This window comes from Leptosomus discolor, chromosome 6 (assembly GCF_034619465.1).
Source record: "Leptosomus discolor isolate bLepDis1 chromosome 6, bLepDis1.hap2, whole genome shotgun sequence".
Lineage (NCBI taxonomy): Eukaryota > Metazoa > Chordata > Aves > Leptosomiformes > Leptosomidae > Leptosomus > Leptosomus discolor.
This window is the reverse complement of record NC_141396.1, coordinates 24,476,363-24,498,458: the sequence shown is the minus strand read 5'-3', so window position 1 is coordinate 24,498,458 and position 22,096 is coordinate 24,476,363. Positions and strand designations below refer to the sequence as shown.

The 22,096-nt window shown below is 36.4% G+C and overlaps 1 protein-coding gene across 2 annotated transcripts in view; it reads right to left on the bottom strand.

Moving 5' to 3' along the window:
• Positions 1-22,096, bottom strand: part of ADK (adenosine kinase) — a 290,419-nt gene that overhangs the window by 250,252 nt on the left and 18,071 nt on the right. For both annotated transcript variants that reach the window (XM_086466581.1, XM_086466580.1), the window contains exon 3: positions 11,169-11,222. In XM_086466581.1, coding sequence (XP_086322707.1) covers positions 11,169-11,222 — 54 coding nt within the window. The remainder of the gene's footprint in view (positions 1-11,168; positions 11,223-22,096) is intronic.

Sequence of the window (22,096 nt, the reverse complement as noted above, 5' to 3'; positions counted from 1 at the left end):
TGGAAAATTGTATCCCGTTTTCGGCCACACACCTCATGAAGTACCTAAAACAACTGGAAGGAGGCCACAGGAAAGCAGTGAAATCGGGAAGAAGTTGAGATGATGTGAGCTGCAAGAAGAGATGTATCCTGCATTCTCCAGTCTACAGATGGGGAGAAAAGGACAGACTTGAGAACATAAAAGCAATAGGAAGGGAATAATCTGGTCTCTGTGTCAGTGGAGAATAGGACAGCTAATAGAACTGAACTGTATTCACAACAGATTAAAAACTAGATTTAGTGTGGGGAGGGGGAACTTCTCAGTGGGAATAAAGTGGCACACCAATACAGATTAAGTAGTAAGATTGCACTGTCTCCACATGGCATCTTACTATTTCCAAAGATCTTTAGAGGAGGCTAGACAAATATCTGCCAGAAATGACAAAGATCCATCCCTAGCTGGATTAGGGGAATGAAACTAAACGATCTCTTGAGGTCTCTTTCTAAAGTTCTATGAAAGTAAAGGCAATTAATGGACAGCTACTAAATTATTTTCACACAAGCCATTTAATCTGCTCTGATAGATGATCACCTCCTTTAAAATAGCAGAATCCACTAATTGGAATCGAGCACTAATTGGTACTCTTGGGGTTAAGCTTAAGCCAGAAAAGATTGAATAGACAACAGAGACTTATCTGTTCTTTCAGTTGCTGATAAACTATAGAGCTTATTATATTTTTTTTATCTGGGCCACTTACATCTGTAAATGAGGATACTTTTAAAGTTAAATTGGTGAAGAAAGTGATGTTGCATTAGCAGGTCTGGAAATGGAATATCTGATGTGATTATGCCTTATTTTACAATAGCGTAACAAGCAGGACATCAGTTGAATCTCTCTGGCAATTCAGTTCTAAATAGTGTCAAAGAAAAAGATTTTAAATGAGAAAATTGAAGTCTAGCATGGGAAAAAAATATATACCATGTTAGTCACTGAAAAGCACACTAACGTCTGAGAACAACAGGACAACACCACAATACAGCTATTACCTGATTATTTAGGAAACACAGTGTCATTATATCCTGACTATGTCTCTTACAGAATTATGAAGAAACAATAAATTACATACTTTATGCATTTAAACATAACATGCATACACAGGTGCCACCAAGCAGTAAGTTCTATTCTTAAACTTCTAAGAGTTCACAAAAGCCTGAAGCTATTCAAAAATCAAATGAGAGATGTCTGCATTTTAAAATTTAGTTACATCTTCTGGTTTTCATTTTAGATTTTTTCATTAAAATGCAGAAACATTGAAAGCTTAAATTCTCCTTCTACTCTTAAGACTATCCAAAAAATGAGTATAAACTAAATAATGAATATTTTTACTTTCTTTTGCATTGGCCAGCTTTTAGATAATCATACGAGCAACATGTGTAAATTATTTTAAAGCACATCACTTCAACCACATCATGTCAGTAACAAAACAAAAACAAACCAAACCCACAAAACTGAGTTTAGAGACGAGATAATTAACCTATCATTCTGGCTTTTGCAACTTTGCTTATTATAATGTTAATATAGTAATCCGAATTCAAAATACGTTCGTGGTCTGTGTTACAAAAAAAAACCCAACACCACACAATTTGCTTGCTGTACTCAAGTGCATCCTATCTCAAGGTCAAGCTGTGCATGCACATGATGCACAACAAAACACACATTTCTTATTTTCATTGTTTTAAAATAGTTTCTATGAAAGCAGTAAGCCTCCTCATCTCAAGCTTAGAAGTATTTAAACAGAAACACAACTGCACACTGTCAAGTACTTTAAAGTGGTTAAAAGCTTTAACCATTTCACATTTTTTATTGTAGTCTTTAATTAATTACCATAAAGCCAACAACTACATAAAGCACCACCTTGTGGCAAAACCAGTACTGACTACACATCCCTTTTCTGGGGCTTTCAAACATTGCTACAACCTTTAACAGATTTGCTGTGCATTTCATTAAAATCTGAACAAAAACAGAGTTAAAAAAGGATCTGCCAAGAGAAGATTTTTTGAAGATTCTCCTCCACACACACCACATCTATGAAATTAATGTAACTTCATAAAATGCTCCAGCAGGTATTAACATTTTTTTCTGCATCTAGTGCTGCCTCCAGAGGACTGTGAGCAAAGTACAGTAAAAGAATGCAATAAAAATCCCATGTTAACTTAAACTCTCATCCTATCTGTCAGAATACTTCAAGCTGCAAGACACGCTGCAAGAGCTGCATAAATTAATTACTCTGATGGCTCAAAGCCACCCCACAGGAATATCTTTACTTACACTCTCTTTCCAAGTGATACTAAGACAGACACTGTATCTTCCAAGTTAGTAAAATGACCAATTAGTAATTTCTAAATTTTAGAAAATCTCAAATTTAGTGCTACATTGCATAACACAAAATTAATACTAAAGATTTTGTCTAATTCTAAATTGTGCACTTCTATGCAACAAAAATGCAGAAACCTTTCCAGCTACCTTAACTAAGAAATAGCGATCCCAGATGATTTTGCATGCTCTGCAGCTTAAGATTGCATCTTATTGTAAGCATGCACCCCATTCTCTATCTGAAAGAAATCAATACAGTGTCAGAAATACGCAGCACTATGGAAAAAGTAGTCTGCATATTCAAAGCTCAGTCTTCAAATATGTCAGTGGTTGAACACAGTCACGTCACTACTTTATTAGCACTGCACTTTGTGTGCACCTGGAGTCAATGCAAAATACAGTTAATACCATTTTTCACACCATTTTTTAATTTCTTCTAAAATAAGAAAATTGTCAAGAGAAGTGGTGAGGGAAAAGTCTCTTCTGGACAATCATGCCTCACTGACTGCCCAAACTGCACTTACTGAAACATGAACCCCAGGGGGACAAGAGGGTGCAACTACTGTTGCTGGTTGCGAAGCCTTTGCTATGAACACTTGGTGAGCGGCAGGCTGAAGGCCTTTACAGGAGTTCAGAATACTTGAACATTCTAAGTCCAGGCATTCAATTTAGTGCTGTGGACTATGTGCTCAGTCTGTGCTTGAGGGTGATTTCAGGAACAGGCAGCAAAAGAAAAAATGCATTTCCTTGCTTTAAACAAAGTATGTAGAGTACATACTAAGTAACAGTAATTACTATCAGAAAGAGCAATAGAGTAACACATCTCTACTAGCTCACTACACAGAAGAGCCAAGCAGATCCATGTCAATCCATCTATTCCTGCATAGATTTTCAGAGTGTAAGAAATAATTATGAAAGATCAATTTAACTCAATAACCAGTACTGTGAGAGCTCCTGAAAGTTCTCAAGTTTGAGCTGGAATTACAGTTTGGAATATTCCAAAACATCTTTCCTTTGATCTTTTGATATCTGTGCTGTACCACTTATATGGCAGTGATAGTCAAAGTACATGACAGGTACTTGAAAAACATCTCTTGAAGGTAAGAGAAGAAAAAAATATTCTATGAGATTAAGTCGCGTAAGAGCAAGACTACAGAAGAACAACAAACCTGACACTGGGAACTTCCATAACTTGATTTAAGCAAACTAAGTGTCAATGCTCTAGAAGCTGTTTTTAGACCTTTCATTTTTGGGTTCTCATACATCGCACACACAAAAAGTATTTTGGATTCTCCATTGGCTTTCACATCCATCCTTCTCTTTCCCCTCCAGCTCTCCTCCTTCCCACTACCATGGAACTGTTGTATCACACAACAGTCTCAGATAAGCAGCTCAGGCTACAAAACCAAGTTCCTCAGAGGAACATAAGCCTTGTTCTTATCTGCCAACCATAGCTATTATCAGAAGTTTTCTTCTATTTTACATCAAATAACCACCTCATCATATAAGAATGAATCAACACTAATTTCTAGGAGCTGCTTAACAATAAAGACTACTCTATCAGAGCCTATAAAGCTACATGGCAAAATTTTGCTTTAATATAATATATACACAAAATAATGCAAACAGGCAGAAGGCTTAACTACAACACTATTGACAGATTAATTTAAAAATATTTCATTTAATTAAAGAATTTTAATTTAAAATTAGAATTTGAATTTATTTCAAAAATAATTTAATTTTATTAAATTATTTTTAATTTTAAAATAATTTTAAAATATTGATCCAATATGTTTACCATCCGGTACAAGTAACGTACAGATTACTTATTTCATATCATAAACAGCAGGATGCAAAATGAAATTATACAATATAATTAACACCTGCAATTTTTCATTTTAAATTTAAGCAGATGTAAAGACTGCCTCCACCAAGAAAGGAAAAAGTATTTTTGCTTTAATTTAGTTTTTAATTATTCGAAATTTTACACAAGATTTTCTGTTACCAAGAATTTCAGAAGATAATTCATATAACACTAATTTGCACTGGTGTGGTATTCAGAAGAATTGGGTGAGGGGTGGGCAGGCAGAGCACTAGAGAAAAAATAGAGGGGGAATCTGTGATAGAAATTTTGTAGCTAACCATAAATCATTCTTTTTGTACATGTGAGTCAAGCCTTCATATATACCACAGAAGTGATAAAACAATTCTAGAGAAATCAAACTGCAATTTAAAGTAATTTCTACAGAGGGAGCCAACAACCCAAGGAACAGGATTAACAAAATGCATTCCAAATAGACCAGAGTTCTTCCCAACCATCAGTATCTTTCATTACTTTTTACACGTTTTTCAGATATCCACAGCACAATCACCCAAATTCTTACTCCACAGAATTCCCAAGCATTTAATGAAAGTTTACATAAAGAAGTGCTTGATTACACATCACAGAAAAATCAGATTCAATATACAACAGAATTTATATTTGCTTTGGGAGAAGGTGACAATTTAAGAGACTAGTCATCCTAAATGATTGTTTATTCATGAAGAAGAGAAGTTTACAGATTTCAATTCTAAATATATTAGATTTTGTAAAAATGAATATCAATTCCACGGTAGACATTTTATTGAAGTTTTCATACAAACCTCTACACAAGGAAACAGGCCAGTATGACAGCTTGATTTAAAAAAAATGAGGAGGCAATCTAAAATAAAGCTTAAAGAAGTGTAAAGATGAGAGTTGATAATCTTTTCATAAGGCTGGGCACCTCGTTGCCATTACAGTTTTCCATGTTACTTCATTGCCAAATGACATTTCATATTATATACAAATCTACTCAAATGTAAATTACAAGTGAGGTATATTAAATAAAGTAACTCAACAGATTTGACAGACATCTGTGACAGGTTCATGCATCACCTCAACCATATGAATAATCTATGTTGTCAGCACATGTTGAATAGGCTGATGAAAGATTTAAAGCTTAATACTTCTGATATTTTAATATCTCTTCCCCCAAAAACAATTTTCTCCCTTCTTTTTTAGGTTTTGGGGGGAACACGGTAGATAAGAAACCAAGGTATTTTAGAGAGACTACACACCAACAGGACACTGAATCCTAAAAGCAACATATATGGAAGAATTTTTGAAAGTGTTACTGAAGATAAGCTACACCCCCTAGAGGCACAATATACTGTACCTGGTTGTTTCCAAGAGCATTAGACAGACAGTTTCACCCTTTTATGTCCCCAGCATTCACATCTTTCACTGCATGTTGAAACACCAATGAGGCACTGTTCCATAGTAAATGGATTTGGGGTTGAGTCCCTCAGCTTTTGCACTGAAGTATTGCAACAGATAGTAATTTACGCATGGTAACTCCCCCAAATACAAGGAAACTCTACTACAATATTCCCATTAAGAGGTTCAAATCCTTTTTCCCTTTAGCTTTTTAACACACCCAGACTACTTTTAAACCCCTACTGTAAATTTCTCTACTCTTTCCCAAGCGCCACACAGGCCCTCTGTAATCCCCAAACAGCCCCACTATGCCTCCAAGATTGACCCTTCCAATACTGACTCACTTATGTTTTGGCTAAGCAAAACCAGAATACACACAAAAAACCCCCAGATATTACAGTTAATTCGAAACTGCATCAGTCATGCAAGTAGCTGTTCTCAGGCTTAAGAGCCCTTCTCTCCCATGTTCAGTTTCTACTATGAAAAATTATTCATATAGCAAGTATGCAGCTAAGAATAAAATACCTAAATAAATTCCTCTCAACAAACTTGCAGCAGAGCAACACATCTGCCCTCCCTTCCGACTGCAACACAAACAGCTGAATGAAGAGAAAGGAAGCTTATATTTGTGTTCTTCCTCTTTCTTACTTCATGGGCTTCATCTCTGTAAAAAGATACATTATGAAAGCAGAGGTGGCTGTAGGGCACAAAATAGCTGCCGTATTTCCTACCTTCTCCTTCGACTAACTTCCAAAAAAGTTAAGTGTTCTGTCACGGCCAAAACTGCTTAAGCAAAACAGTTTATAAAATTGTACAACCAGCAGTCAAAGCTGTATTAAAACAAGTGTCCTGAAGCATTGGTTACAGACTCAGTGGTACCACTAAACTTCAAACAACATTTTTAAGACTTACAATTAATATAGTTGCCTATTCCTACAAGCTAGTCAAGCTACCAAGATTTTGCTATAGCCCATATTTTAGTAAAAGAGAGTATCACTAAAAAACCCCAACACCTCTGCCAACACTACTCTACAGAGTGAAAATTGACTCTGTATTGCGCACGGGGTAAACAAATTATGTGTTTCCATTTTAATATCAAGACAACTTAGATCACACCTCACTGCTTGCTGCAGCTATCTTAAATTTATTCTTAAAAACTTTTGATGTAGAACCATAGTAAAAAGAAAATCAGCCTAGGCAACAACACACACACACACACGCAAGCCTACACTTGGTTAATATGACCTCCATTTAAGTCATTCAGTCCAATTCTGAGAATTAAAAATAGGAGTAACTCTTGTAAAAGAACTATAGAAAGGGTCAGGAGAAATAATCCCATTTTTCTTGGAGTTCATATTTATTTATTTATTGTTTTCAGAAGGGGAAAAAACATACGCAACATTAAGGCCTCACCAGCCTTATTATGTCCTTATTATGTTCCCAGCAGTCTTGCAGGACAGAATTCTTTTTTCCTCTCCTCAAAGCTACAGGGGAGTAGTTGGGTTGTGGTAGATAGGAAACATGTCCAGGACATCTCTTCAGCCATAAATGCATACTTATCCTATAAAACTCTTGTAAAAACTGAAGATACTACTGATTCCCCATCTTTGTTATTCTCACTGCAGGATAACAAACTCACCAGTGAAAACAAATACGATTGCTCCTCTGATTCACTACAACATTGGCATGCTTGGCTTGATCATCAGTTAAGACGATTTGAACTAATCTGATAATTTTACATGGAAGCAGGCTAAGGAGCCTCCACACTTTCCTCTCCCTGGCTTAGCTACAGGACAGTAACCTCCACCTTGTGTGCATTCAGGAGTTGATTGGGGCAGACTGGATAGATATTTCCAGCTGAATTCTGAAAAGAATGTATATATATGCAGCAACTTATAGCTTTAGTGCCAACAAATTCGTTTAAGATCAAAAAGTATCCACTAATGCAAAGACACAATTTTAAATGGCTGCTACAGTTAAGTGAATTAGAAGCATAAGGAAAAAAACAAAAAACAAAAAACAAACAAAAAAAAAAAAAACCACAAAAACAACAACAACAAAAGGTGATCTTTCATACCTTAGCTCTTAAAATAGAAGCACAATGCCATGCCTGTAAAGCAACTCCAGTCTGTCTTAGTGGACGTACTTATCTCTCTAGATAACTAAGATTCAAGGACAAAAGGATCAAGTCAAGTCAGGGTGTAGCTGGCCCAATTACCTTTAGAGACAAGGCATTCATTACTGAACAAAATTTACATTTTTATGAAGAACAGTCACATAGAAGAGATCTCGAACAAACTGAAGGACATCTGTCAGTCAGAGAAATCATTTCAACACTATCAAATGAAGAACACCAAATAAATCTTTACCAGGTAAGCCAGTATTAAAGCTGCTGGTGTTTCAAGGACTGGAAGACAAAGTATTTTAAGCAGGGGGATTTTGGAATTGAACAGGAATATCTAGAGTCCAACTTTGTATTTAACTTTAAAACATTAGGACAGATTCATGAGAACACCTTCGTTATAAGGGCCCTGAATCTAAGAATAAGTTTATAACAAAATCGGTGACAACTACCCTAGTGGTAAGTTGTCTTGCACCATTCCCTGGAATTGGTATTTTTTTTTAAATATGAAATCCTATCTAAATATCAAAAAAGGATATTTAAGTATCTAACAACTCAACTTAAATCTGAGAATTTAGCTTGAAGGACTGAAAGAGCTCTGAGGCTCAACACTATTTAATCTGTTCCGTATCATCCAGTAAACATGGTCCGAGAAGAAGAGCACACAGCACATTAGAAAAGTTCCAAAGGTCTCTCCTAAAACAATGTGGTACACTGACCTACGAGAGTTTTTCCCCGGTCAAATATCCAGAGACATTCAAGATGCCAAGGTCAATGGCAAAAGCATGTACAAACTCTTTCATCATAATCAACAGCATATAAATCATCTCAGAAGCTACTGCAGTGACAACAACGAAAATCCAAAGAAAGCTTTTATTGCAGCTGATTCACGTAGCACTTTAGTTTTACTGAATTTTCTTTATTTAATTAAAGGAGTTCAACACATCAGTAATTGATATGCAATTAAGTAATACGCAACATACTTAAAATAAAAAGCTCAAACAGGATTTTAGTATATTTAAGCTACTTCAAATGAAATACCTGATATCAAAAGGTTCAGTTTAATCAGTATCTATTGTGCAAATAAAGTTTGTGTACACAGTACAACTTGTACTGTCCAAAATACAGACTTGCATGTCATTTAACTTGTGTTTAACCCCTCAACATGCCAGTATTTTTAATACTTCTAGCTTGTATCTTTTAAAATGGTCTAACACATTTAATGGGTTCATCATAATTACGATCTCCACAAGTGCTCTGCCACTAGAGAGAGTGCTCTACATAAAACCAATCTTATCTACCGATCAAAGGCAACTACTCTTGCTTGTCTTTTACCTGGAGCTCAAGCATTTTTGATGTCACAGGTACATTACCATGATGTACAAATGTAAGTTAAATGTCTTCTTCCATCCTCTGAAAGAGCACAAAAATTTTATTTGGCTAGTAATTCAATCACTAAGGCTTTTCACAAATAATTATTTTTCCAAAAGAATTAAATCTTCACTACCAGAATACATTTTTACTGTTCGAAATCTATGACCTTACTGAGAAGCATCCAAACTTTTAACATGGGAAAACCCAACAGCTATAGATACTAACTCATCTGAAACAGTTACTTCATCTTACACATGGATAAACTGCTTCAGTTTTTTGGGGTTACTATAAAATAATGCAAAATAATGCTAGTGTAATAATGGAAGCAGACAATTATGTACAAGAGTTGAAAGTTTAAAATAGAAAAGAAAAAAGGTGGTTTTCTGATATCTAAGCATGTAAATGCACACAAAAGGGAACAAATTCCCCATTTCCTCTATTCTGAAAGGAAGAAATGTGAAATAATCCTAAAAATCTGTATCTTCTCTGGAAATACAACTTTTACATCAATATTCCACTTCTCATCATGGAGAAGTCACTCAATAAAATCATGTAAGTAAAGTAAAGCATTTTCTACAGTTTTTCATACCAACTACCTATCTGCAGAAAAAATACAGGTTCGAGGGATGGCAAAGAGGACATTCACAAAGAATGTTTTCCAGGCAGCTCATGGGGAACAGTGAGTGAACAAGGTAAGAAGAAAATTGGGAGTTCAGGCACTGAACATCCTCTTCAGCCAGTGGTATTAACGTGCAGAAATTAAAACCAGCAGTAATAGACAATTACTTTGCATAATGAAAAATTTTAAGAACAAAAGAATTTTTAAACTAAATTATGAAACAAAAAGTGTTATATAGTATTACAGTATTGCCTTTATGTAACCTTATGTATGCTTACACATACAACTGAGCAGGAATGTTCCAATTGTGCCATCTTTAATTCAGTGAGTACTTTTCTCCAATTTAATATAGTAACTCTTGATTGAACTAATTTTTCAAAACATGTATACAGTTCAAAAGTCAGTAACTTCAAGAACTTTAGTATCTGCCTTAAAATCTACCATAATTGGAAAAAACACCCCCATGAAGGTTTCAAAACCAGGTATACAAACTCAGAATCCCACTCCTCCATATCTAGATAATATACAGACAATACCTACCAGTCTTTTCACTTCGCATTTTCCAAGTATATATACACATGCTTACACACGGTACCCAGTATTTGCTTCCAACTCAATTGCAGAGCTTTTGTATTTTAGCACACAGTGCGCCAAAATAAAAAATAAAGGTTATTTTGCCTGAACACAGAAGACTACCTAAAAATCAGAATAAATTTGAACTTCAAGTTTCCTTAGTTTGGGCACGTCTTTAATGAAGGAGGAAACTAATTGAATACGCTGTTACTGCAATGTTTGATTAAGCTTCCTATGGTTACTTCTTCTGCAAGACCAAAGAATGATCCAGTCAACAACAGATCATATTTTTCCCCAGGAACAAGAGTTTTTAGGCTGCAAAATCAGATTAGCCAAACCAAGTAAAATTCCAATCTAACTGATAGGGCACCGGTGACTCTTAGTTAAATTCCACATCATAGCCCAACTGTGTTGATAAGAACATGCAAAGTTGGGAATGGCCATAATATGATATGAGTAGGCAAATTAAAATAGGGAGTCAACACTGAACCTGAAAAAAAATAATAATCTTTCTTTTCATTTCTGACAGATATAAACAAACATTTCATTTATACACAGACATACTGCAGGGAGGCAGTAGCTCTTAGTGTAACTGCTGTCATACATAAAATGTAACTAGGATGAACACCGAGACATTTAAATTGCATGCATATGAACTGCAGCTAAAAAAGGCATTTTTAAAACAAATTAATGAAAAACAATTTTTTTAAGTCTTTTTTTGAAAAAATTAGTTTTCAGACAAATTCTGTAATGTGCAGCAGACAATAAGGAAGAGCAGAAACTATTTACGAAAATACAAAAGTTTTCCTTCAGGACCTTAATAAGATATGTATGCACGTAGAAAAGTAAATACATATAACATGCATGTATATCACCATAAAAGAGCTTACAGTTCTTTGTGCTTCTCTTCTGCCAAAATTTGGTCGTTTGGCTTCAGCCCATACCTTGGGGAAAAAAAAAAAAAAAAAAAAGAAAAAAAACATAGAGCAGTTACACCTTTGAGAATACAGCCATAAAACATAGGTTTACAGTTTCAAACTAGCAAATTATTAAACTGTGTAATATTTGTTGATTCAGGTACCTCAGGTACTGAAAAGACAGCAGCAAAGTTTTCTAAAAAATTTATTACATGTTTATTAAAGTAAACCTAACATCACACAAAACTTTTGCTTTATATCATAGCTTCAAATTATATCAGATAATTTGGCATGTTATATATCCCAAAATCATTCCACTTCATACCACAACCTGTACATTGATCATATAATTTGGATCTGCAAAACATGACAGTAAGGAAAACAGACAATGGGAACATTAAACCTGGCTGTAGTGTTTCCCCCTGTACCAAATAAAACTATTATAATTAATACCAAAAACATTTTATAGAAAAAATATACTTTAACAACAGGCTGTTTAGGAAAATTTATGCAGTCCACATAGGCAACCTCTGATGAAAGAGACAGCTTGAGAGAAAGAAACTTTCTTTGCTAGTTTAACCTAATAGGCAATTTAACAGAACAGGTTGCCTCCACTGTCTGCATCGGAGGGAGAAAGGAACCCAGTCTCTCCCAGAACAGGTTACTACTACTAGTCACGTTGCACGCTGCACTGTCACTCACTTTGGAATACCTTTAAGATTTTGTTCCTTGCTCCAATCAACTGCAGAAACACAAATAACTCCTCCTGAGGAAAGATTCTGGTCACCAATCAACTACAATCAAGCTAGCTTCCAAAATTATTTTTGTTTCAAATAAACAGATGAAATGTACATTTGCTATTCCTTATGGAATTTTCTGATGATACTCTCTGAAACTTGTTTTTTTTCAGTGTTCATTTAAAATGCAAGCATCAACCCTGGACACATTCTCAAGCTCACGAGTGCTGCATTCAAACATACAAGACGCCAACTGACCGATTTTTCTTCTTTGCATATGCAGAGACTGCCTCAGGTTATTTGCCACAGTATCACACTGACTTGCATCTATTTACCCACTTTGCTGCTAAATCCTTCATGTAGTCACTTCCAATCAGGATACAGCGGGGTTCATCCATATTCTTCTTTTAAATGCTGGGTTCGCATTTGACCCTTATAGCAAGCAGACTATACTGTAACACACTGTTCAATAACACATTCAGGTCATTTGGTTTAATTGATCAGTCTTCTTTATAATTTCCTATCCTATCAGGCTTTAAGCCACAAATTTTAACTGTTGTGATCTTACATTTACTTCCAAATCAATGTTTTCTGGAGTGAGCAGTATCAGGCTCTTTTTCTTCAATGAAAAAGGGTCTAGCCCAATACCAGTCTTTCCATAATACTGCTACACCTCCCCGATACCTCCATTTGTCATGTCTTAACAAGCATTTTATTGAGCAAATACTTATATATCAGAGAAAAAGCAAAGAGCTACCAGGAAATTCTAAAAGGAACATCTTTCAGAAATCAAAGCACACTAACTCTTCTTATGCAACTTGCAATCTTACTTAAAAGGAAATCAGGTAATTTCTTAAAAGGTTCTGCCTGTCACAAACAGGTATACCCTTGACTAATATGCAACCCATTTTGTAAACAGAGATCATTTGGCCCATTGGAAAAAAAAAAAAATACACCTGCATAAAGTCAAAATCATTCTTCACTAAAAAAATAACACTGCATGCTTTTCCTCTGACCAGAAATCAGACTACTTCAGCTGGAACTGAATACAATTTTGTGTGCTGAGGATACAGAAATAATATCAATACTCGTGCTTTTTGAAGCTTGCAAATTCCTCGTTTCTTCACTTTTTTTTTTTTTTAAACCACAATTTAACACCCACAGTAATTTACAGGAAAATAAAACAAATAAAACCCTTCACTGCTTACTCAGACTAGTAAGTCAGCTACAATAGAAATTGTGTAACATAATGGGAACGCTGTTTAACAGATGTGTGATTTTCCTCTCGTGTATGTTCCTGACATACCACAGAGGGGTGCAGGAGGGACACAGTTGCTACCCCTGAGGTTTGTAGAATGGTTTCCCTTTGGAGAACCTTATCTTACCCGATCTTTTTCACCACCATCCCCTTCTTTCACCATGAAAATGGCATTTTTCAAATATTCTTCCTTGAGCCCTATGGTTATTGCTTTAAGAGCAACTTGTCAAAGAAAATTTCCCACAAAGGGACATGCTTGTAGAGCTCAAACTTTTATTAGTACTTTATACATTAAGACAGGACGCATTACATTTCATATACACTGCTGAAATATTTAATAAATTCAAATGTGCAACTAGTACAGTGAACAGCTTACATAATATTTCCCAACATGTGTTAAGTAGGCAAGATTGATAAGCACCAGTAACTGATGAAGATTAGATTTGCGAGAAATTCTCTAAAAACACATTTTAGGAGCCAAGGATACTAAATGCAAAATTGAAGCTAAAGATATGCAGTCAAAAAATTCAAAATAAGGACATTTAAAACCATCTAAGCAACCACAACATACTGTACATGTATTATACATTTACACTCCGGGTATTAAACTAGTAAGTATGCAAATATGCTACGGAAGTAGGCAAAGGAACTGAAGGGACCATGACTTCACTTTTTTCTATTTTCTGCCCTGTAGAATTCAAAGTTCAACACATCCTAGAATGTTAAATAATGATTATTCTTTTCAACTATCCACTACCAAACTGTGACACATTTTCAAAACATTAATAGTCTCTTCATCACTGCTCAAGTTCCTATTTCAAAAAAGAGATCTAAGAATAAAACACGCAAAGGTCTACAGCAAGATTGTAGGTAAGTGTCAAAACAAACTGTAGCACATTCCAAAAACGATACATTTAAACAATTTGATATGTCCTTCACAGACATTTAATCTACTGGAAGAGCAGTCAATGCTCCAGCCACCCCCTTCAAAACAGCAGCTGCAAACAATGATAAAGATGGACCCCAACTGCAGCAATTATCACACTGCACACTGTGTATTTCCACCAATGCACACCCCAGGCTCTGAGCATCCCAGCTGATAGCTTCTGACGGTCCAATAGGCTGATTGTACTTTGGGCAAAACTACTTTTGGAAGACAGCAGCTTTCTCCCCAAACTCAGTTCTTTATGGAAGTTCTTAAGCCACAACATCTTTGTCCAACCTCTAGATGTCATCATACCATAGTCACTCCAACAGACCCTATTCTGATCAAAGCTCAAGTGACCTAGCTGCAGACAGAAGCTAACAGAGATCATTATTCTATCATCCATCCTCTAATCACAGTTTACATGAGAAGCTTGGCACTGCTCTACATTACTCTTTTCAGTGTCTAGATAATTTTTTTAAACAGTATTCTTTTCAATCTGGTTACAAAAAGGCATGTTTAGGCATTTAATTTACCGGGACAAATGGACAAGCTAATTCCCCTATGTTTCATCAAGAAACAAAGACCCAACTCCAACTCATGCTCTGGAAAAGCATCTCTGTCTTTTGACTACAATGGGGCACAGCGATACAGTATGTCTAAATTAGCCTGCTAAACAAGGTGATTGAATGCTTCCCATTACTCACAACTCTAGAACATTAACAAGCCAAGTATGTATGTCAATGAGAAAAACCTTGAAATTGAACTTTAATTATCAAGGATGTTTTCAACTTCCCAAGACAAAGCTATCCTGAACCTCACGATCTTTTTTCCTCATTTCTTTACTATAACCAATAAATCTACCAGAACTCAGATCTGAGCTTCACGTTATTTTCTCCCTTCCTAATTGTTACGTTTCCAGAACTAAATTTTACGTACATGCAGATACATCCATAATATCACTTAGCCCACTAAAGCATTAATTATAAATTCACAACTACATTAATCTTAAATATTTTCCCTCTCCACAAGCCTGAAAATAAAGCAGCACAGACCCAGACTAAAAGATTATTGCAGGCATTCTGAGGATAGATATTACACAGAGCCAGAATGGTGTTAAGGAAATTTGGCTGTACATACAGCTAAATATACTCTATCAAAAAAATGCCAAAGCCACTTGGAAGATTTTACTGTGTAAAACAGTTCAAGGTACAACTCTAATCAACACATTCTATTTGGTTATAGCACTACAAAAAAAAACAAAACAAAACAAAACAAAACAAAACAAAACAAAACAAAACAAAACAAAACAAAACAAAAACCACACACAAACAAGAAAACCCCCACAAAACTATGAAGGCAGTATACTCTTCTCCTTTCCCATGTATATGACGAACATTCACCTACAACTTTATCATCTCAATTTCAGTTTTTGCAGAAAAATAACATTTTTATTAAATGTCTACTTTTCACTTTTTAAGCATACTAGAACCTGTAAGTTCAGCTCTGATTTGTGCAACGCATTTTAAAGATCATTCTGAAATGGTAAACCTACAACTCAATGCTTTTTCATTTCCCAGCTCCTAATATGAAACAGTATGAAAATTAATGTGCTTGGACTGTAGTCAGCATTTTTACAATATTCTTTTACTGTAACAAACAGCCATAAGGCACAGTTCCCTTCAGGCAGCATCCAATTTTACAAAGCCTTAACCAAATTAAAAAGAAAACACACCCTACGCTAAATATGTACTGGTGAAAAACTTCAAATGAATATCATATTCAGATCTGCTCTATAAATGGGAGTTTGCTGAAAAGCTGGTAAAACTCACCTGTCCTAAGGCCCAAACTAAAAACTGGTGATGAGCAAACAGGTTTAAAAAATGGCAATAGATCTTCATAGCGTCAAAATTAACTCATCTTTCCAAATTTCCGACTTGAATCCACCAACCTAAGCAAAAACTTAATAGATAGAAATACATAGCTAAAATTGCGCAAATAACAGCTGCTTGGGCCAGAAGAGCCAAGATAAAATCTCCATCATGCAGACTACCCAGAAACAAAGAGGAACAAAAAACTATGTACTTATCAGAGTAATATTTTCATCAATATTTTCAAGAATACTTGTGAATTCTTGTGAGTGTGATTTCTTTGACAGAGACCTAAAGCATGTTGGTTGGATAAACTGGACAAATAGAATTTATGCTACACTAGGCTATGCTTCATCAATAAAAGAAAAGACCTTTTAAGACAGAGCTCTGCAGAAGCATTTCTTCATAAATTTTCAAAGCCATTAAGAAACCTTAAGGACTTCAGTACCGTCTTCTTGTATTTCACATTAATCTAAAGAAGTTTCCATAAGAATGATTCAGCAATTATGGCGCTTCAGCTTTCAACTGATGTTAAGGCTACTTTCACTGTTCTAAAAACCAGAAATGCTGTCCTTTTTCTGTTGCTTCTTCTTAATTATTAATCTTGTAAAAACTAGGACAACCAGCCTGTGGGCCGTTGGTGCTCACATGTCCTCTTTCAGACTGTATTGACTGCTTTCTACCAAACACAGCTAACACATCCCACAAGATCTTTCAGGTCAGAAACACAGCCGTGTGTGAACCTGCTACAACAGTGCATCCTCACGAGCATTTACAGACCAATGCACAGAGCAAGCCCAACAGAAGCTCCCAAAATATTTCTACACATCAGATTTATGGGGAATGGGTACAGAAGGTCAGTCTGTTTCTCAACTTCCATCTGCAAGACAGAATGATTAATGCTGCCATAACTGCTAACTCAATTTCTTCGGTCTTGATCTATACATAGATCAAAAGGTAATAAAGTGAACTGCTTTTCCTACAGTAGTAAAATACTACTTAAAGCAAGGCAGTATTTCTGCATTTTTGATAAGGCTACAGCTGCTTAGAAATTTAAGTCTAATGCAGCCTTACTCTTCCTATTAGCCCAGTAATCTTTTTCACATACACAAATATGGAGTGTAAGTACCACAACTTGTATTTGTTTGGATCATTACTTTAAGCTTGCTAAACCAGATTCTAGAGTCTGCACATTTTCTAAATCAAGATGAAAACAAAAAAACACAACCCAGACCACACCTTATGTATTAAGTTCAGCAGCCAAATTCATCATGGACCAGATGCAACCAGCTAAACCAAAATTAAAGTTCTGTGTAACTTGCACATACATACACCCTAGTCCAAATATTTGTTTTAAGACATCTTCCCCTCCCCACCATCAAAAAAAAAACCAACAAACAAAACAAACAAAAAAAAACCCCACAAAAACAAACCAAAAACACACAACCCACAAAACTGTAAAGGGCTCTGATTCATATCCTGAAAGTCTCAGTCTTGCCTGACCTGCACTGTTTTTATTCTGCCAGTTTAAAACATTTGCTTGTTCATTTCTTCATAAATTCCTCTGTTGCTTTCCTATTGTCTCCCAGCTTCACCACCTGAAAGGCACCACACTCCCCATTCCCTCAAAATTTCTATCCCCTTCAGCCCCTCTCCTATTCCTTAACAGGGCAGTCAGTCTCCCCTACCTTTTCGCATTCTTTCTTGGCCTCAAATTGACAGCAAAATTGCCAGCCTTTTACATTAATTTCTGGCTTTAATGACAGTTGATCATCATTCATGTTATTCTAGGATGACCTTGTACGGGTTAGACAAATTTAGAAAAATCCCTTACTGCGTAGGTACTGCTTTGTTGCCAAACAGAAAATGTAAGTCCAGAATCTCTTCCTTGAAAAACTGAAAGATTAAAGAGGGATTGTTTGATAGCAACACAATCCCAAAGAACACCTGCTTCCAGAAAAATCTAAGTTTTGCAATAGTCCGCTTATACCAACAAAAGAGGAAACCGCCTAAAAGACTTTTCAGACATTCCTTTAGGAAAGTATTAGGGCTGCGGGAGAATGCACATCTCAGATTGACTTCAGCATGGATCAGCACCAGACCCAACACTATGCCACACATTTATAAGTGATCTAGAGTCGAGTATAGTAGCTACTGATGAAATCCATAGATTACAGCAGACTGGCATACATATGTAGCGGTAACAGAACATTCTAGCAGACAGTAAGATGAACCCATTTAAACACAGTAACCTCAAAATACAGAGGCAAAGCCAAGCAGGTAAGTTAAAAATAATAAAAATATGGGCAGGGGTAAAGGCATCCCACAGAGTAGTAACTTGGAAAGGGAGGAAACCAGTGTCATAAACTGCAACTAACTCAACCTGACCTACCAACTTATGTCAAACATTGAAGACATCAATGAACTACTTTAATATAGAAATAGGAAAGAGCAAAAAAAAACAACAAAATTGGACAAGGAAAACCAACAGCGAGTGGTCAGCCTCAATAATTATTTTGTCCCCTTCCATTTTTAAACAGAAGAACATGTAGCTAAAACATTTATCTGGGGAAGAAGAAATGTACATAGGAATAAAGCACACACTAGTGGTAATGTGAAAGAGAAATGAAAAAATAGTAACAGAAGGTTGAAATACTTCTATATGAAGACTGTTGAAAATAAATTACTTCATAGTTATCAATAACAAAGAATCAAATCCAGCCAGGGAAAGAGCATGTAGCATTGTCCTGGCAGAGAATTACACTGCTTAACAAAACAAAAGCATCTGCTTAAGCAAAAGTTTAAGTGCAACTCAAACCACAGATCTTGGCCATTTCGCGTATAAAAAAATTCCAGACTTTAAACACTGCTACTGGAATAGAAATGTCAGGGCTGAGAAAATGAAGGACCATCTTGGAGAACGCATGGAGGAATTTCTGGTGTTTTCGTTTTTACCTAGTTATTAGTACCCAGCTCCTGCATACTTATCTGACTGGAGTCTTATTCAGCTGCATCACATCCTATACAAACCTCTGTTTTTCAGAAAAAAACTTGGAGTTTCTGGTGAAAGGAATCAAAAAATATGTTAGCAGAAAGATTTATTACCACAATACTTATTATGAAAATAAAATTAATTTAAATTTCAACACAGAATTAATTTTAAATTATACTACTGAAACATAAAAGAAAACAGAAACACAGTTATAGATGTCGTAAATTAGAAGCATTTTGTTTCCCCAGTTTCTCACACGGATACGATCACTAACATAAAACACCAGAAAAACTGTACCTAGTAATGTTTTTCTTTGGGTTGTTGGGGTTTTTTTCCCCCCCTTGATCAACATTTTCCTAAATAGTTGCTTCTAAATTATTCAGTGTAATAAGACAGACTCCCCACTGATAATTTGGTTGGAAATCAGGACTTTAATCAGCTATTAACATTGTAAGACAGATTTAAAGGGCTTTTGAAATTCAAGTCAAAACAATAATAGGTTTAAATGATTAAAAGGGATTAAGAAAGCCAGGAAAGTTCACAGCCTATTAAGCAGCAGACTGCAGAAAACTATGATCATTTAATAGGGTCAGCCCTATCACTCTGGACTTAAGCATATAGTAGTGGCCTTGCCAAAACAGTTTTCTTAACTATAAACTAGTGAGCTAAAAATTTAGGACATCTAAAAACTTCTAGCATACAGCTAAAGAAATTTTTTTTTTCAGTAATTATTTTTTAAATATCTGACTGCAAGTGCCTTTTAAAGCTGTACACACTCTGTACTTTTTTTAAAAATTGGTACTCTTAATTCTATACTCATTACACTAGTAATACATTCAGTTGACCTTTAATAACTTCAATGAATTAAATATTAATTCAATTTGTGCACAACTATAGGCAGTTCTGCTTATAGACCAAGCCCTTTAACATATTCTTTCAATATTACTCCTTTGAGCCTTCAATATTTAAACCATTTTAGTCATACCAGTCATTTTTCATTGTTTCTGTTCTGAAATCATAAGTTAACCTTGACATACTCATTTTCTTCAACTATAAATAATCATTGATTTGTAGTTGAATTCATTTTGATTATAAACACAAACCAGCTTTCACAATCTTGCACTAAAGTTTAATCTGCATAAAAGCTTACCAAAAAAACCCAATAAAAGTAACGTACATAATATGTACAGTAATAAACTGAAGGGTTCCTATTCTCTTCCTAGTTATCCATGATTACTTGCCTTTATCACTTCAAAATTTATTGTTCAGATCAACCTGTACCAGTTGCACAACAGATCCTGTCAGCACTAGCACTGAAAATCCCCCAACACCTTGCTACTGCATGAAGAGCTCTGCTTTGAGAAGGAAATTGTAACAAAATACCATTCAGCAAAGGCAGAGCGGTGTGGTTGTGGACACGACCCTGAGATTCTCCTGTCTAGATTTATAGATTATTTTAATGATTTCTTCTAAATAAAGACTCTGTATGCCATATACGAATAGCACTGCCAACTACCCAACTGAGCCTCTTTATGCTTGAAAATGAATCCTTCATCTCCTCCTTCTAAGGAGAAGGCAGGCTTGTAAAGGACTGTGCTTAGGTGTCAGGGTGAAGTTCAATAGCCTCCACAAGAAAACACAGGTTAACACTGGACAAACTTAGGCGGGCAGTAACATTACACTGTTGTGAACTTAAAACAACAGTGTTGGGCTCCATCAACATGCAATGTATCTCATAACTGAATTACAGCTTTGTCCCCATACTGGATCTGTTCTGTCTCTACCTCTAAAAGAAAAAATGGAAGCAAAATTTTTGAAATACAATTATTTTAATAGCTCTAGTACAAAAAAAAAAAAAAAAAAAAAGAAATGCCACATCATTAAAAATCAATTAAGACACAGCAAAAGAGACAATTATTCTCCAGTGAAGAATTCATAAACCACAGTCAGCCCCGAATATTAATTTCAAGCAATAAATCCTCCAAAAGGAGGGCAGTGGAGGTGCTGAGGCTGTACTGAATCTTGTTAAATACTTTATTGTCTTAAAAATGCTAAGAATTGACCTTTTCATCATTCATAGGGACACAGGGAAAAAGACTACTGTATCATATTTAACGCAAAATGCATAGAAATCATACAGAAACTAACAGCGAGCCTGATATACCAGTTAAAACTTTCTCTTATTTAAAAATATAGCTTAAGATGTATTCCATTTTCCCGTTATGCAACTTTATAGATGTCTGTTTGTGACAGTCTAGGCAGCCGTGTCACGTCCATACTAGTACTGCAACGTAAACGAGCCTTCGTGCTGCGCAAAAGCCACATCTCTTCCATCAGCTGCCTCTGCACCTGAGCGCTTGTCACGGGACAGCTCAGCGCGCAGAAACTTGCACAGAGAACGGCCAGGGAGTTTGCGTGCCTTAGTTTGCCCTCTCTAAAAACAATTTTTAACACTCCCTAGAGCAAAGAGCAACCCACAGAACCAGCGCAAGCCAGGCCGGGCGCGGCCAGGAGCACCCGCGCGGACGGAGACGGCCCCGGGGCCGCCAGCGAGCAGGCGCGGGGCGGCGGCTGGGCGGGAGCCCGCCCGCCTCGGCCCGGCAGCGACGGCGCCGCCCGGCAGAAAGCCACGGCCTCTCCGAGATGCGCCCAGCACGACCGACGCAGCTGCCCAGCCAGAGCCCCGTCGGGAACACGCTGGCGCCCCGCGGTCCGGCTGCAGGGACTATCGGGGAGGGTAACAAAGAGGCAGGTTGCTGGAACCAAACCCTACCTTCCCTGAGACAGGCCCAACAGGCGGACGAGACACGCGGTAACAAAAGATTCCCTATCGATAGTCTGTCTGCCTGACAGGACTCAAGGGACAGGGGACAATGGCAGCAAGCCCCTGCCCGGCGGGGCAGACCCTTCTCGGTGACTGCCTCACCCTCCCAGATGCCCTTGCATAACAGGTACGAGGCTCTTGCAAGCAGAGAGTAATGATGAGGAAGATAACGGGTCATCTAGCTTGGAGGTGTCTGTAACAGAGGTTAAGCTGGCCTACAGCAAAGTCAAAACTGCTTCAATAAAGAGAAAAAGATGGGTCTTTGTCAGGGTAGACCCCCTTCCGAAGGGAACA